Source organism: Ursus americanus, chromosome 16, assembly GCF_024610735.1.
Source record: "Ursus americanus isolate L20-20 chromosome 16, mUrsAme1.1.p, whole genome shotgun sequence".
Classification (NCBI taxonomy): Eukaryota; Metazoa; Chordata; class Mammalia; order Carnivora; family Ursidae; genus Ursus; species Ursus americanus.
The window spans coordinates 49,693,970-49,707,488 of NC_142142.1; the positions used below are offsets into that span (position 1 = coordinate 49,693,970).

The following is a 13,519-nucleotide window of genomic DNA, read 5'->3' on the forward strand; positions in this document are numbered from 1 at the left end:
AGTGTTGCTTTATAACCATGGCGCTCATGACTTTCAGGGAGGTTTCTACTGGTGGTTAGCATTGCTTTTTGATTACAGTGAGATTCATTATTTGCACTTGATCTCATTGAGACCCCTGAGACACTCTAACTGGATGGGGTGGTGGAATTATCTGCTGAGAGACAACCTTCTGCAAGATTGGGGTGCTGTCCTATGAGCCACAGGATGTGCCTTAAACCAGTGGCCAATATATGGTGCCCTACATAGGTCCAAGGACCATGAGGTGGAAGTAAGAATGGCCTCTTTCACTATTCCTAACAACCCACTAGAAAAATGTTCACCTCCTGTCTCCCCACAACCTTAAGTTTGATGAGTTGGAGGTCCTGGTACCCAAAGAAGAAAACTTGTTACCAGGGAACACGGTCATGATTCTGATGAATCAAAATCTGAGATGGCCCTAGCTCATTTGGGGTTCCACATGCCACTGAACCAACAGGCAAAAAAGGGGTTCACAGTACTGGGTGGAGTGATTGGCCCGGGCCACCAGGGTGAAACAGGGTTGCTGCTACTGAATGGGGGCAGGGAGGACAGTGTCTGAAATGAGGGGCATTGGCATTGCTGGAGCACCCCTGCATCCAATAGTCCTAGTCAATGGAAAACTGGGGTAACCCCAAAAATAAGGCAACCAAGGATTCAGATCCTGCAAGAATGAAGGTTCAAGTCACTCTAGTTGGTTACGAATCCTGTCCAAAAAAGTGCCCGCAGAGGTGAAAGAGAACAAAGAATGGGAGCTGTAAGAAGGCATCTAGGATTACCGTGGCCTTGGGGCCAGCCGTAGGTGGATTGTCGCGGCCATATTTCTTTTTCTCCCTTTCACCTGTTACTTTGTCTGAGGAACACCAGTGATTTCAGCCGGGAGTATGACCAGTTAACTACCCCATGATGATATGATAGCTGGTGGGACCTTGTGGGTCCCCTGTGTTGGAGAGACGAGATTTTCACCTGGAAAGGGGTCTAGGGTGGATGCTGAGGAGCCAAAGGGGTAGACTGTGCCATTGACCTTTTCTTTGCCCTTCAGATACATCCTGACCCCTGTCACCTTTTCCACTCTGCCCTCTGCCCCAGGAGGCCAACCCATGTGGGCCACATCTAATGTCTCCTGTGTCCTGGGAGAGCCCCACAGGAGATGGGAGAGAGAGGGGAGAGGTCAGGTCATTTGCTTCCTCCCCATGGACAGGCTGTGTCCCTCAACCAAGGTCACCTCTTCTCTCACGGGCCTTATGGTGCAGTTCTCTCCCTGTGGAGGCCAGTGGCCATTCCCTCCCTCATTCCTTCCAGCCTCGCGGTGGCAATGCTTGGCCGCTACTGAACTTGGGTGGCTGCCCTATCCCTTGTGGTTCCCTGACACCCACATCGTTTTTGTAAATAAACCCTCCTCATTATCCTATTTTGAATGTGCCATCTGTTTCCTGTTGGGAGACTGACTGAGGCAGTGGGTTTGATGCCAAAATTACTCTGCTAACAGTTTCATATTTAAACTTCAATTTGTGGTGTCCTGGCATTTCCCCCTGCCCCCTTACATGGAAGCTGTTTGAGCCCCCTAGGAGGGTCTACCCCATGCCAGGCAAAAGGGTGAACTAAGACTATGTAAGCCCCCAGCACAGGGCCTGTACAGTCTCAGTAAATGCTAGAAGGATCCCCCCACCTCCCACTGCCCCATCACCATCCTCAGTGTACCAGGCTCCACACTGCAGACATCTTTTGTGACCTGTCATACATCTTAGCAATTTGGGTAGGAAGGGTTAAACTAGAGAAATTTGGCCCAAAATGACTATTTTATCAAATAACTATTTTATTGCTCAATTCTTAAATTTTCATACACATGCAAAAGGCAAGAAGGGAAAATACATAATTTAAAGCATTTGGAAACAAACAAAAGTAGACTCCTAGGCAGGGCAGACCCAGTCCCGGCAGGGGAGCAGGGGCAGATTGCCCACAAAGTTAATGGCACTTCAGCCCCAGGGCCCCTCTTGCATGCAAGGCCCCTCGACAGTCCCATACCTAACTTCACATTCTTAATTTGCTTCTTTTTCTTAAAGAGAGCCCCCCCCAATTGTTTAAGCTTCAGGCCCCACAAAACCTGGCGATCCGCCCTGCGGGGAAGTTATTATATTCGGTGGCCTCTCCAGGGCACAGTGAAATGCTGTTGGGACACACTAGAGGCCTTCTTGTCTGCCAGCTCACGCCAATAGAAGTCACGTGTGTTCTGCAGGAATCCAAACAAAATAGGGGCTTCCGGCAGATGTGCGCCATGCCGTGTGACGGGCAAGGCCGCAGCCAGGCACACAAGCACCCACTGCCTCTCCGCTTCCCCCACAATCCAGAACGTGTGGGATTACAGACGCAGACTTGTGTCCAGGGGCAGCTCCGGGGGCCTCAGGCACACACCTCCCAGAGCACCTGCTGTGACCTGATCTCCCCGGGAGCACTCGGTCCATCACGACAACCATTACCCATGACCTCTGGCCACTGCTGCTTTACTTTTCGGCAGGAGAATTGTCCTCAGCTACACATTGCCAAGGCCAAAGGCCTCCACCCTTTGTTATTCAAAAGACTGTCATCTAATTTGTATCAAAAGCCTAATATCTGTGAATCCTCTGACCTTGTGATTCCATGCCTAGGAATCTTAGCCATAAGAAAGAATGAAATCTGGGGCGCCTGGGTGGCGCAGTCGTTAAGCGTCTGCCTTCGGCTCAGGGCGTGATCCTGGCGTTATGGGATGGAGCCCCACATCAGGCTCCTCCGCTATGAGCCTGCTTCTTCCTCTCCCATTCCCCCTGCTTGTGTTCCCTCTCTCGCTGGCTGTCTCTATCTCTGTCAAATAAATAAAATAAAATCTTAAAAAAAAAAAAGAAAGAATGAATGAAATCTTGCCATTTGTGACAACCTGGATGGACCTAGAGGGTATTTTGCTCAATGAAATAAGCCAGACACAAAAAGACAAATATCGTGTAATTCCATTTGTATGAAGGACCATAGGGGCACATGGGTGGCTCAGTCAGTTACTCTTGGTTTTGGCTCAGGTCATGATCTCAGGGTTGTGAGATCGAGCCCCACGTTGGTCTCAAAGCTCGGCGTGGAGTCTGCTTGAGATTCTCTCTCTTCCTCTCCCCCAACCCCCACTTGCATTCTCTCTCTCTCTGTCTCTAATAAATAAGTCATTAAAAAAAAAAAAAAAAGAACCATGAATTCCCAGAAACAGAAAGTAGAATAGAATGATGGTTGTGAGGGGCTGTGGGGAGGAGGAGTGGAGTTATTAATGGGCACAGAGTTTCAGTTTCGGAAGATGAGAAAGTCCTATGGATGGATGGTGGCGATGGTTGCACCACACTGAATGTAACTCGATACCACTGAACCGTGTGCTTAAAAATGGTGAAAATGGGGGCGCCTGGGTAGCGCAGTCATTAGGCGTCTGCCTTCGGCTCAGGGTGTGATCCCGGCGTTCCGGGATCGAGTCCCACATCGGGCTCCTCTGCTGGGAGCCTGCTTCTTCCTCTCCCACTCCCCTGCTTGTGTTCTCTCTCTTGCTGGCTGTCTCTCTGTGTCTAATAAATAAATAAAATCTTTAAAAAAAATGGTGAAAATGCTAAACTTTGTGTTATGTATCTTTTACCACAATAAAAATAGCATGCAAAGCAATCCTATACATAGTTCGTAGGTGTATACAGCAAAAGCATACAGACAGGCACGAGAATGGTAAACTGCCCCATCAGGAGAGCAGTTACCCCGAGGGGGGCAGGAATGCTGGCACGAGTAGGCAGGGTGCTGTACTTGCACCTGGGTGTTTCCATTCTGAAAACAAATTATGAAGAAAATAGGACAAAGCTAGGTGGTAGGCATATGTGTTTCTCATCATTATACTCTAAAATATTTTAAAGGTTTATTTTATTTATTTTTGAGAGGTGGGGGGAGGAGCAGGGGGAGAGAGAGAATCATCAAGCTGACTCCCCGCTGAGCGCCACGCCCTGCCTGGAGCTCAGTCCCACGACCCTGAGATCATGACCTGAGCCGAAACCAAGAGTCAGACATCAACTGATGAAGCCACCCAGGCACCCCAATATACTCTAAATTTTTTTAATTTTATTTTTTTAACGATTTTATTTATTTGACAGAGAGCGAGCACGAGCAGGGGGAGCGGCAGGCAGAGGGAGAGGGAGAAGCAGACTCCCCACAGAGCAGGGAGCCCGACGTGGGGCTTGATCCCAGGACCCTGGAATCGTGACCTGAACCGAGGGCAGTTGCTTAACCAGCTGTGCCACCCAGGCGTCCCAAGATTTTGTTTATTTATTTGAGAGAGAGGGAGACAGCGAGAGAAAGCACGAGTGGGGAGGACAGGGAGAAGCAGGCTCCCCACTGATCAGGCAGCAGGATGTGGGACTCGATCCCAGGACCCTGGAATCATGACCTGAGCCGAAGGCAGACACTTAACTGTCTGAGCCACCCAGGCGCCCCCTACTCTAAAATTTTTAATATGCTTTGAGTTTTTCATAATCTGAAGGAGCAAGATACCATGTACGCCTGGCAAGTGGAGTCACACCGCAGCCCTGTCCACACCACGTGCGGCAGTGGCCTCTTGGAAGACCCGACCCTGAGAATAAGCACCCACCCTCCTCACGTCCCCTGAGCAGCCTCCACCTATTTGCCGAGTCTCGAGCAGAGCCTGGAAGTTCCAGGCCCCCCGCTTCAGGCTGACCAAAGCACATCCTTCTTGCAAGAAGCCCCAGGAGTGGGAGGACAGAGAAACCACCTGAGGAATCGAGCTACAGCCAAGCCTTGTGTGTGAGCTAAGGGCGCGAGAGGCCGCCTTGCTGGGGAAGTGGGGAAGTGATACTCTCCAGCGGGCCGTCTCACGTCAGGGCAGCCTCACTGCGTGAGGGGCTGGTGGGGAGCAAGTCAGGGGGTCTGCAGTTGATTTCCACACTGACAAGGCTATTCAACATCGCCTGCCAAAGACCACTCCTGCCCCATGAGGAAGGCTGGGAGCCTGAGACACACATGGAGACTCTGCTGAACCCCCAGGTTTCTGACAAGGGTCTCGCGGCTGTGCTGAGCTGAAGGCCTCTGCGGATGGGGGTGTGTGCTGAGCAGTCCTTCTTGTCCCTCTTCACTGCCATGCAGATGGCAGAGCCAGGAGGCTCAGCCGGACTCCAACCCAACCACAGTCCTACTCTGTGGCTGGGAGGCCTGCCTTGACGCTGATCTTGGCTTCTCTGACCCCCCGTTATCCTTGGAAGCAAGGCTCAGGTGGTTGCCGGCTGTCCTACCTCAGGCCACAGATGGGTGTCACACAGGGTTCCAGCAGGGGTGACTGGCGACAGGCAGCTCCTGCAGGGGAGGCCTGGCCTTGAACCACCTTCTCTGGAGCGCTGGGGAATGTCTGTGGACTCTGCCCCATCAGGCCTGCAGGGTGGAGTGAAGGGAGCGGTCATCCTCCTGGCCTTGAGCTGCTGGGATGGGGTTAACTGGGGGCATCTCCACCCGTGAACAAAACAGGCAGGATCCTCGGCTGTCCACCTGCATGCCTCAAACACATCCTAATTCTTACAGCAGCCTCTCCAAGATACCATCCCCACTTGACAAACGAAGAAAACGGGGCTCAAAGAGTTGACATGAGTCGCCTGCACTCCTGGACACCAGGTGTGGCAGAACCAGGCTCAGAGTCTGTGGACCCAGGCGGGCCGGGAGGCCGGGGGCGGGGGTGGGGGCTCCCCCTCAGCACCGGGCTCGGTGCCTGGGGCGCAGGTGCCCGAGGCCCCGGCTGGCAGTGGCGGCCAGCGAGCCCGGGAGTGGGCGGTGTTCGAGGCGGCGGAGTGGTGCACAGCTGGGAAGGGCTGTCGTGTTACACACCAGCGTGCGCCTCGCCTGCGCTTTTGTTTTCTTAACTCCTCGCCACAACAGAAACTGCTCATGTGCAGGTGGGCCGCTATTCTGGGAGCTCGGACGCGGGGCGGCTGCGAGTCCCGGCGGCGGATCAGTCAGCCCCGCTGCCACCCGTCCGCCTGCGCTGGCCCGAGGCCCCATTGCCGCTGCCACGGTCCCAGCACCGGTCACCACAGGCCCTTTCCCCTCCTGTAACCCAGTGGGCCACACTAAGCAGGCTGATGGCCTCTTGTTTAAGCTTCCAAACGATTTTATTATGAACTAACACACAATAGAGGAAAGTGCCTAAAATGCCTCCGGCAGCGTACAGGTCATTGTAGAGCAAACGGCTGGTCATCGGGTCATGAAATGGAACCTCACCAGCACCCCAGCCCCTGGATGTGTTAGTTTCCAGCCAGCAGTCACACCCATGCTGGCCTCCCCATTCTCGGAAACTCCAGGAATCATTTGCACGCAGGCTGATGAGAAGTCCAGGGGTCTGGAGCTGATTTCCAGGAGACAAGGCTGGGAGGAAGGGGGTCATTGCGTCTGTTCAGCATCACCTGATATGTATGGCTATATGGATCCAGGTAGGCAGGCAGGGAGACAGACAGACAGACGGATGGATGGATCTGTCTGCTCCTCACACCTGGATTGTGGCCAGGCAGACAGAGCCCCACAAGACTGTTGGGCCATTAGGACAAGGCTGGACATGTGATGGGAATGAAGGAATGTGTCCTGACCGGAAGGCCTCAGCAGAAGGACCTGGTTGAGACTTTATCCAGCCAGAAGTGACACAAAACTGAAAACCAGTGGCTTAAACCACGAAGGGGTTTGTTTTCCTCATATAACGGGGGCCCGGGGCTGTCATGACTCAAAGGTGCCACTGACAACCCAGTCTGTCTCCAAATTTCTGCTCTGCCATCTCAAGCATGTGGTTTTCAGCCTCAGGTTCATGGCCTCATCGTTGCAAGGAGGCTTCTCCCGTTCCTAGGACTTCGTCTGTGCTCAAGGCAGGCGGGCAGGAAGGGGAAGGGCAAAGGGCAAAGCCCGCTGAGTCTTTCCCCTTTCGAGGGGCGTCTTCCAGTGACCTCCACGCGCCTCTTACTTGTCAGAACCGCATCCCTGGCCACCCCTAACTGTAGAAGAGCCTGGGAAAGCAACTTTTTAAAAAGAGAGCTGGTCACACCACTGACCCGAGGATAGATACAGAGAGGGGAACTCGGAGTGTTCTTCCTCAAAGAAATATTTTGGAGTTGGGGCAGTGAGAACCACCCGCCCCCCTCGGCCAGCTGGCTCCCAAGTTTGGTGGGTCCAGTAAGAGGCAACAGGGCTTCTGTTCAGTGGCGCTGTGAGTCTGGGCACAGAGCTGGATTACAGAGGACTAAGAAAGGCTAAGCAGTCTCCCAGGGCCCCTTCTCACACACAGCCTGCAACCTCACTGCAAAATCAAAGCCGAATAAATATTTTAAAGTGTTGTTTCCCTACCAGTGACGCACCAGCTTATAAACGCGTTAAGACGAGCTAAGCGGCGGGGCGTCTGCCTTCGGTTCAGGTCATGATCCCAGGGTCCTGGGGTCAAGCCCCACATGGGGCTCGCTGCTCAGTGGGGAGCCTGTGTCTCCCTCTCCCTCTGCCCCTCCCCCTGCTTGTGCTCTTTCTCGCTGTCAAATAAATAAAATCTTAAAAAAAAAAAAAAGACAAGCTGAGTGGTAAGACTTGAGTGAGGGCACCCAAGAAGGTTAAGGCACAGACTCCCCAAGGTCAGCCAGGAGTTGCATGCTCGTGGGCTGAGGCCCAATCCAGATCCAGAGAAGAACAATCAGAGCGTTGTGTTTATCTACCATCCATAGTTATTCTATAGCTTTTTTCTGAGTGTGACAGTATTATTTTTTACTTTTTGATTTCTAAGAGATACAGAGGGTTCAATATGTACAGAGTACCTCAAGGTAAAGGGGCACCGATGGTCCAGAGTCAACAATGCAGGCTGAGAGGTCTGACGGGAGGGAAGGGCCCTGAATGCTTCAGGGAGAACAGGGGGGCCCCCCTGTAGTGGGGTCAGGTCTTCTCCTCACAACTCCTCACTCCCACAAGGAACCACTCCCAGGCAGAATTTGGGACACTGAGGCATTTAAAAATTGGGATATTTCGCATCAAAATGTGGGTTTCCACCTTTGGAAAAATCAGGAGGTCTAGCAAATAAGGAGCCTGCATAGCCTTGGGTCAACCATCTTGTACAGTGGATGGCGACCTCATTCACACAGGAAAGTGCGTCCAACACACCCTAGCCCTCCTCACTCCCCAAGATAGTGCTCTTGTACTGTTGTTCCCTTAGCCCCACATGTTTCTGCACGTTTGTGTTACTAGAGTTTGAGTTTGCAACCCCTAATGGAGAACAGAGCCTTCAATTTCTATACCAGCGGCCTCGGATGAAAGAGTTGTCCAGAACACAGAGCCTGTCATGGAATAGTCGAGTCTGCAGTCAGGATCTCCTGGGACCCAGTTCTGACTTAAAACCTCTCTCATGGACATGTACAAACATTGCCAACTCCATTGCTCACAGGGCCGTGAGTTGGGGCCACCTGGGAGCATCTGAATGTTGCCAACACCGGGCTGTGTCTGTGGAACTCCTGGCCGGGCAGGGAGATGCCCAGTCGGCTGGGTGCAGCGGGAGCCCCTGACCCTGTGCCCTGTTCCCACGGGGAGCGGAAGCCCCAGCGGTTGAGGTGAGAACGTGAGGCTGCCCTGGGTGGGCAGAGGCAGCCACAGGCAGCTGCAGCGGGCTGGTGCCTGGCCCACATGCACCCTCTTAACCCCTTCTGCAAAAACTGCTGCCCTGTGCGGAAATAGAGAAACGTGCAAAGTCTGAGAGCCAGCGCTCAGGAGTCGGCCCCACCCTCCCGGGTATGCAGGCAGCCCTCGTGACTCAGCCCCAGCCCAACCATGCACATCTCTCAGGCAACTCAGGGCTTAAAAAAAAAAAAAGAGAGAGAGACAGAGAGAGAGAGGTGTTTTTGATCCCCAGATGGCTGTGGTTTGAGCGGGAGGAGGGGGAGGAGCCTTGAGGCTCCTGATCTTGCTCCAGGCCTTGGCCAGCACGTGGGTCTCACCTTGGGAGGCCAGGGGGGCGCTGCGGTGCAGGCTGGTGGCCAAGCTGTAAAGAAGCAAAGCCTCCTCCGTGTCCTCACTCTGCCAGCTCCCCCTCTCCTCTTGCCAGGACAGAGCTCTCCCACAGCGGCCCTCTCTACAGGCCCCAGCCTGCAGTCCTGGGGGGGTTCTGCCTGCTGTCTTCGTCCTCTGGGGCCTCTGCTGCCCCAGGGATGGCCCAAGAGAGTAGGGATGCAGCCACTGTGTCCCCAATACGTTGGGGCAGGTTTCCTCTGCAGCCTTCCTGTGGTTGGTAAGCAGCCTAGGGGAGGAGGGAGCAGGGAGACACCTGTGCCAGCGTGGGGCCACATTGCCCTCCTGGCTCCCACTGGCACCCCTTTTCTGACAACACAGGCACCCACCCCCTCAGTGTCAGCATCCGAGAGGTGGGGCTGTCATGGCCCTCAGAGCAGAGTGAGTAACAAGAGACAGAGGCTGGCAGGCGGCTCCTTACCTGGGTCCCCCATAAGGGACAGCATAGTGATTCAGGACGTAGCTCTTTCCCCCCCGAGCTCACAGAGATGGTCCTGTTCTCCGTCCAGAAGTCCAATTCCAAGGCTAGGGTCCCGATGTTGTCCCTGGGGTGGAGCCAGGCACCGCTTCAGCCCAGGCATGGCCCCTCATTCCCGCCCTGGGAGGTCCCAGGCAGGGGGCCTGCGGGGCAGCAGGGGGACCGGGTGCCCACCGGAGGAAGGCGGTGTCGTTGGTGTGGGTCAGGTAGCGGTCCACCATGAGCGTCAGGAGCGGGGGCTGGCTCCGCTGCAGGTAGTACACGCGGGCCCCCTTGGGGACGTGGCCGTAGCTGCCGAGAAGGACACCGGCTGAGGTGCATCCGCCCAGCGGCTAAGGCCAAGGCCAATCTAGCGCCAAGCCCATGGCTTCTCCGCCCCAGCCTTGAGGGGCCTGCCCCCCTTACATCCGCACCAGGTCCAGGAAGTTCTGCAGCATGCCCTTCACCGTCCTGGGCATCTCAGAGAGCAGCAGCCCCTCCATCACCCAGTAGGAGTCCCTGGGGACAAAGACAGCTCAGGCACCCCCCACGCCGCACTTCCCCCCTCGCCCTGCACACCCGGGGCCAGTCAGGGTGCCCCCCTCTGCTCGGGACAGCCCGCTGGCCCCAGGCTCCCCGACCCCCGCCCTGCAGCCCTGGCCGCTCACCAGTAGTAGAATTCGACGAAGCGCCCACCAGGCACGATGAAGGGGTGGGCCGAGTAGATCAGCGAGAACTGCTCCGGGTGGCTGAGGACCTCTGGCTTCACCTGCAGTCGGGACAGAGGGCACAGAGAGCCCGCGGGCCCCGCCGTGTGGAGGCCCTGGCGGCCGGTGCAGGAGTGCTGGCTCTGCTGCAGGTCAGCCGTGTGGCTTTGGGCAAGGCCGGAGCCGCCGGAAGTCGGGTCTGCTCGGCCCCCACATGCCGGCCTCTGGAGTCCCTGCTAACTCAGCCCGGCCCTGGCAGGTGCTCACCAGGCAGCGACTAGTATTAGGACCAGGACCGTTTCCTCCACTCCCCTTCCCCTGTCTCTGCTGCCACCGCCAAGCCAGGTCCAGAGACGCAGAGCCCCATCCTCCAGCCCAGGTGTGGAGTGTGAGAATGAATGAAAGGAACCCTCATTTAGAATGGAGTCGGGAGCCCGCAGGTGAAACTCTCCCGCCCCACCGCTCTGTCAGTTGCAGACCGGAACTTGCAGGTGGAGGTTACCTTACCGTCCCAGCAAGAGGGGGAGGTTTCTTCCTCCCCAGCAACAGCCCAGCCAATGAGAGACAGCCACAGCTCAGCCAATGAAAAGCTGCTATACTCAGATCTCCCAGTTTACTCCAATGGACTTTTTCTTTATAACAGCCTTCCCGACAGACCCTTTTACCTCCATAAAAGGGCGCGACTCTGCAGTGTTGTCCGTGGTTTTGCTGTAGCGTCGTTTTCCCGTATTGTAGATCTTTGCTGTTCCTAAGTTAACCTGTTTTTGCTGGCGAAATAACTGGCAGTTTTATTCGAGAGGAGGAAACCCCGAACCGTTTCCCCAGTGAGACGGATGTGCATGATCGTGGTGTCGGGAGAGCGACTGTAGGACCCGAGTGGAGCTCGCTGGATGCTTCTGCCAGGTACTTTCTCTGTTTGTTGCCTCCTGGTTCTGTACAGGTGGGAGAGGGGTCAGCTGTCAGTTATTTTGAGGAGTAGTGGAACAGAGCCTGTGTTTATTCCTGTGGGGCTGGGTGAGGAAGGAGCCTGGAGCACCACTCTATGCCAGCCGGTACCAGGGCCCTGGGGCCTGGCTGGGAGGACAGATGCTGTGCAGCCTTGGGCAAACCACTGACCTCGCTGAGCCTCAGACAAAGGAGAGAAAGTGTCTAACAGACTGTGCTGACCACAGGCCGTAATCAGCAGTGGCAGTTATTCCCAAGCGGAAGCTTGGCCCGGATAGCCCAGGGAAGGGAGAGCCCACCTGGGGAGTGAACAGTTACCACTGGTGTAAGAGGCAGGTCTGGGTAGCCTACAGGTGGCAGGACGGGCTAGGTTTGCCTGGGGAGAGGCTGGTCCTGGGTCCTGGGGAGAGGCTTCAGGGAAGAGGTGAAGAATTATAAGTACTCTCCCCTTTTAATCCTCCTGCCCCCACCCCCCTGAATTTCTTTCTAGAGAGCTGCAGGAGGGTACTGAGTTGGGGACTTGTGTCTAAAACTAGTTTCACCCCAGACTATGCCTCCAAAGCCATGAATTACTGAAATTTGCAGAAATAGCACTGGGCTGTTTTGAAGGTATCCTATGAAATGAGAAAGGTGCCTGGTTTGACTATCACCTTGAACATGGGAAGACCTGGGACTTTGACCCATTCAGCCACACCTCTTTTGGAGACAGCTGCTACTCTGTTCTGGGTGTTGTGGACAAGGCCCTGAAATATCTGGAGGTGACGGGGGCAGCAGGGCTGGTATATTGGGGTGGCACTACCTGCCCTCTCCCTGAGTCTGAGCTAGGGACCTCTGGCAACTGGCAGCCACCCCATCCTGCTCCACCCCTGGGTCTGAGCCTGCAGGTCCTGCTGCAGCCACCAGGGGGCAGCTGTGAGCCAAGAAGAGAAAGCCCAGGAAGGGGGACATCTGGCTTGAGGAGGGCCCAGCCTCTTGGCTCCTCATCCAGCCCCCGTCCACAGTCCTAGAAATGTCTGGAACCTTCTAGGACAGCCAGATCTTGACCTACCAGTACGGGATCCCGACTTCTCTCCAGAACACAGGCCAGCAGTGGGACTTCCCCAATGCTTGGGCCCCCCTGCAGGACTTGGTCATCAGAGGTAAGGAGTAGGGAGGCAGGGATGGGGCATATCCCAGGGCCTTCCCCCCTTGCATCTGAAGGGCCAGCCTCCTGGGGCTGGGGAGGTGTGAACAAAGCACGTGGGGTCTTTCTCTGGCTCTTCTGTTCTCTTGGCTTCCCACTCGGCAGAACTTTGATAGAGGAAACCAGCCCTCCTTTCTCCCTCCAAACCTGGACCCTGGGGAAGGAGCACATTGGCTTTTCACGTGGCTCACGATGGAGGTCTTAGGGCCCGGGCCTCTCTCCCTCCTTGAGGAGAGTGAGGCTCAGGCCTCTGCTCCCCCTGGGATGCGGACTCGGGAGATTCAGGGTCCTACCTGGGGTGGGGTCTAGGTCTGGCCAAGTCTCCTTCACCTCGGGCCCAGGAAGTGGCTTTCCAGCTGGCTCAGAATTTGAGGTCTACTCCCAAAAGTCAGCCATGTTTGAGAAGGTGAGCTGCTTCTGAGCCCCGAGCCTCCTGGTGAGCTGGGCGGGTGGGGATGGGGGTTGCCAGGCTTTGCCAAGCCCAGGGACAGTGGTGACGCCCAGTGGCCATTGTTGGGCACTGCAGGGGTCAGAGCTGCAGGCCAGAGCAGCTTCTCCCAAAGGGGCTCCCATTTCTTGCTCCCCCTGGAGAGCTGAGGTGGGGAGCCTTGGGGTAGTGCCCACCCTTAGAGCCTGTTCTTTTGTTTCCAGTATGACATCAGCAATGGTGGTCAGCCAGGTGGTGGAGGGGAGTATGAAGTTCAGGTGAGTGAGCCCACATCCTACTGGGAGCTGCAGGGTTCTGTTGTCCCCACAACTGGTTATGACCTCCCCTCTCTGGGCCTCTGTCTCCTCCCATGTATAGGGTCCACAGGGAGGAGGTTGACTGGAGCTCCTTTGTACCCCTGGGGCTAGGCAGTTCTAGAGTCTCTGTGTGGGGATCCCACAGCCCCTAAAAGGATGTGGGGCCTTCCCCAGAGATCTTGCCTCACTGGTCCTGTCCCTCTCTAGGAGGGCTTTGGCTGGACCAATGGAGTGGTCCTGATGCTCCTGGTGACTGGCTGAGCTCGGGGACCCAGACAGCTTTCCTGGAGCCCCACTGCCTCGCAGCTGCCCTTCTCCCCAGCCTCCTGCCACAGTGATGGGCCTCCCTGCCCCATCTGCCTCATTAAACTTCTGCGTGAGTCCCTGCGTTCTCCTGCCTCTTCA

General features: G+C 55.5%; 2 protein-coding genes across 2 annotated transcripts; one reads left to right on the forward strand and one right to left on the reverse strand.

The window, feature by feature from the left end:
* Nucleotides 1-8,861: 8,861 nt before the first annotated feature.
* Nucleotides 8,862-11,083, reverse strand: LOC123792375 (trehalase-like). Its single transcript, XM_045797530.2, has 6 exons — nt 11,057-11,083; nt 10,204-10,475; nt 9,962-10,054; nt 9,731-9,847; nt 9,500-9,623; nt 8,862-9,307 (listed from the first exon to the last, which is right to left on the reverse strand). The coding sequence occupies exons 1-6, from the start codon at nt 11,081-11,083 to the stop codon at nt 9,143-9,145; spliced, it is 798 nt and encodes a 265-aa protein (XP_045653486.2). The 3' UTR covers nt 8,862-9,142.
* A 49-nt stretch (nt 11,084-11,132) lies between these two features.
* Nucleotides 11,133-13,495, forward strand: LOC123792374 (trehalase-like). The gene is made up of 6 exons (XM_087868028.1): nt 11,133-11,145; nt 11,818-11,945; nt 12,215-12,326; nt 12,680-12,776; nt 13,022-13,075; nt 13,322-13,495. The coding sequence occupies exons 1-6, from the start codon at nt 11,133-11,135 to the stop codon at nt 13,353-13,355; spliced, it is 438 nt and encodes a 145-aa protein (XP_087724154.1). The 3' UTR covers nt 13,356-13,495.
* Nucleotides 13,496-13,519: the final 24 nt, after the last annotated feature.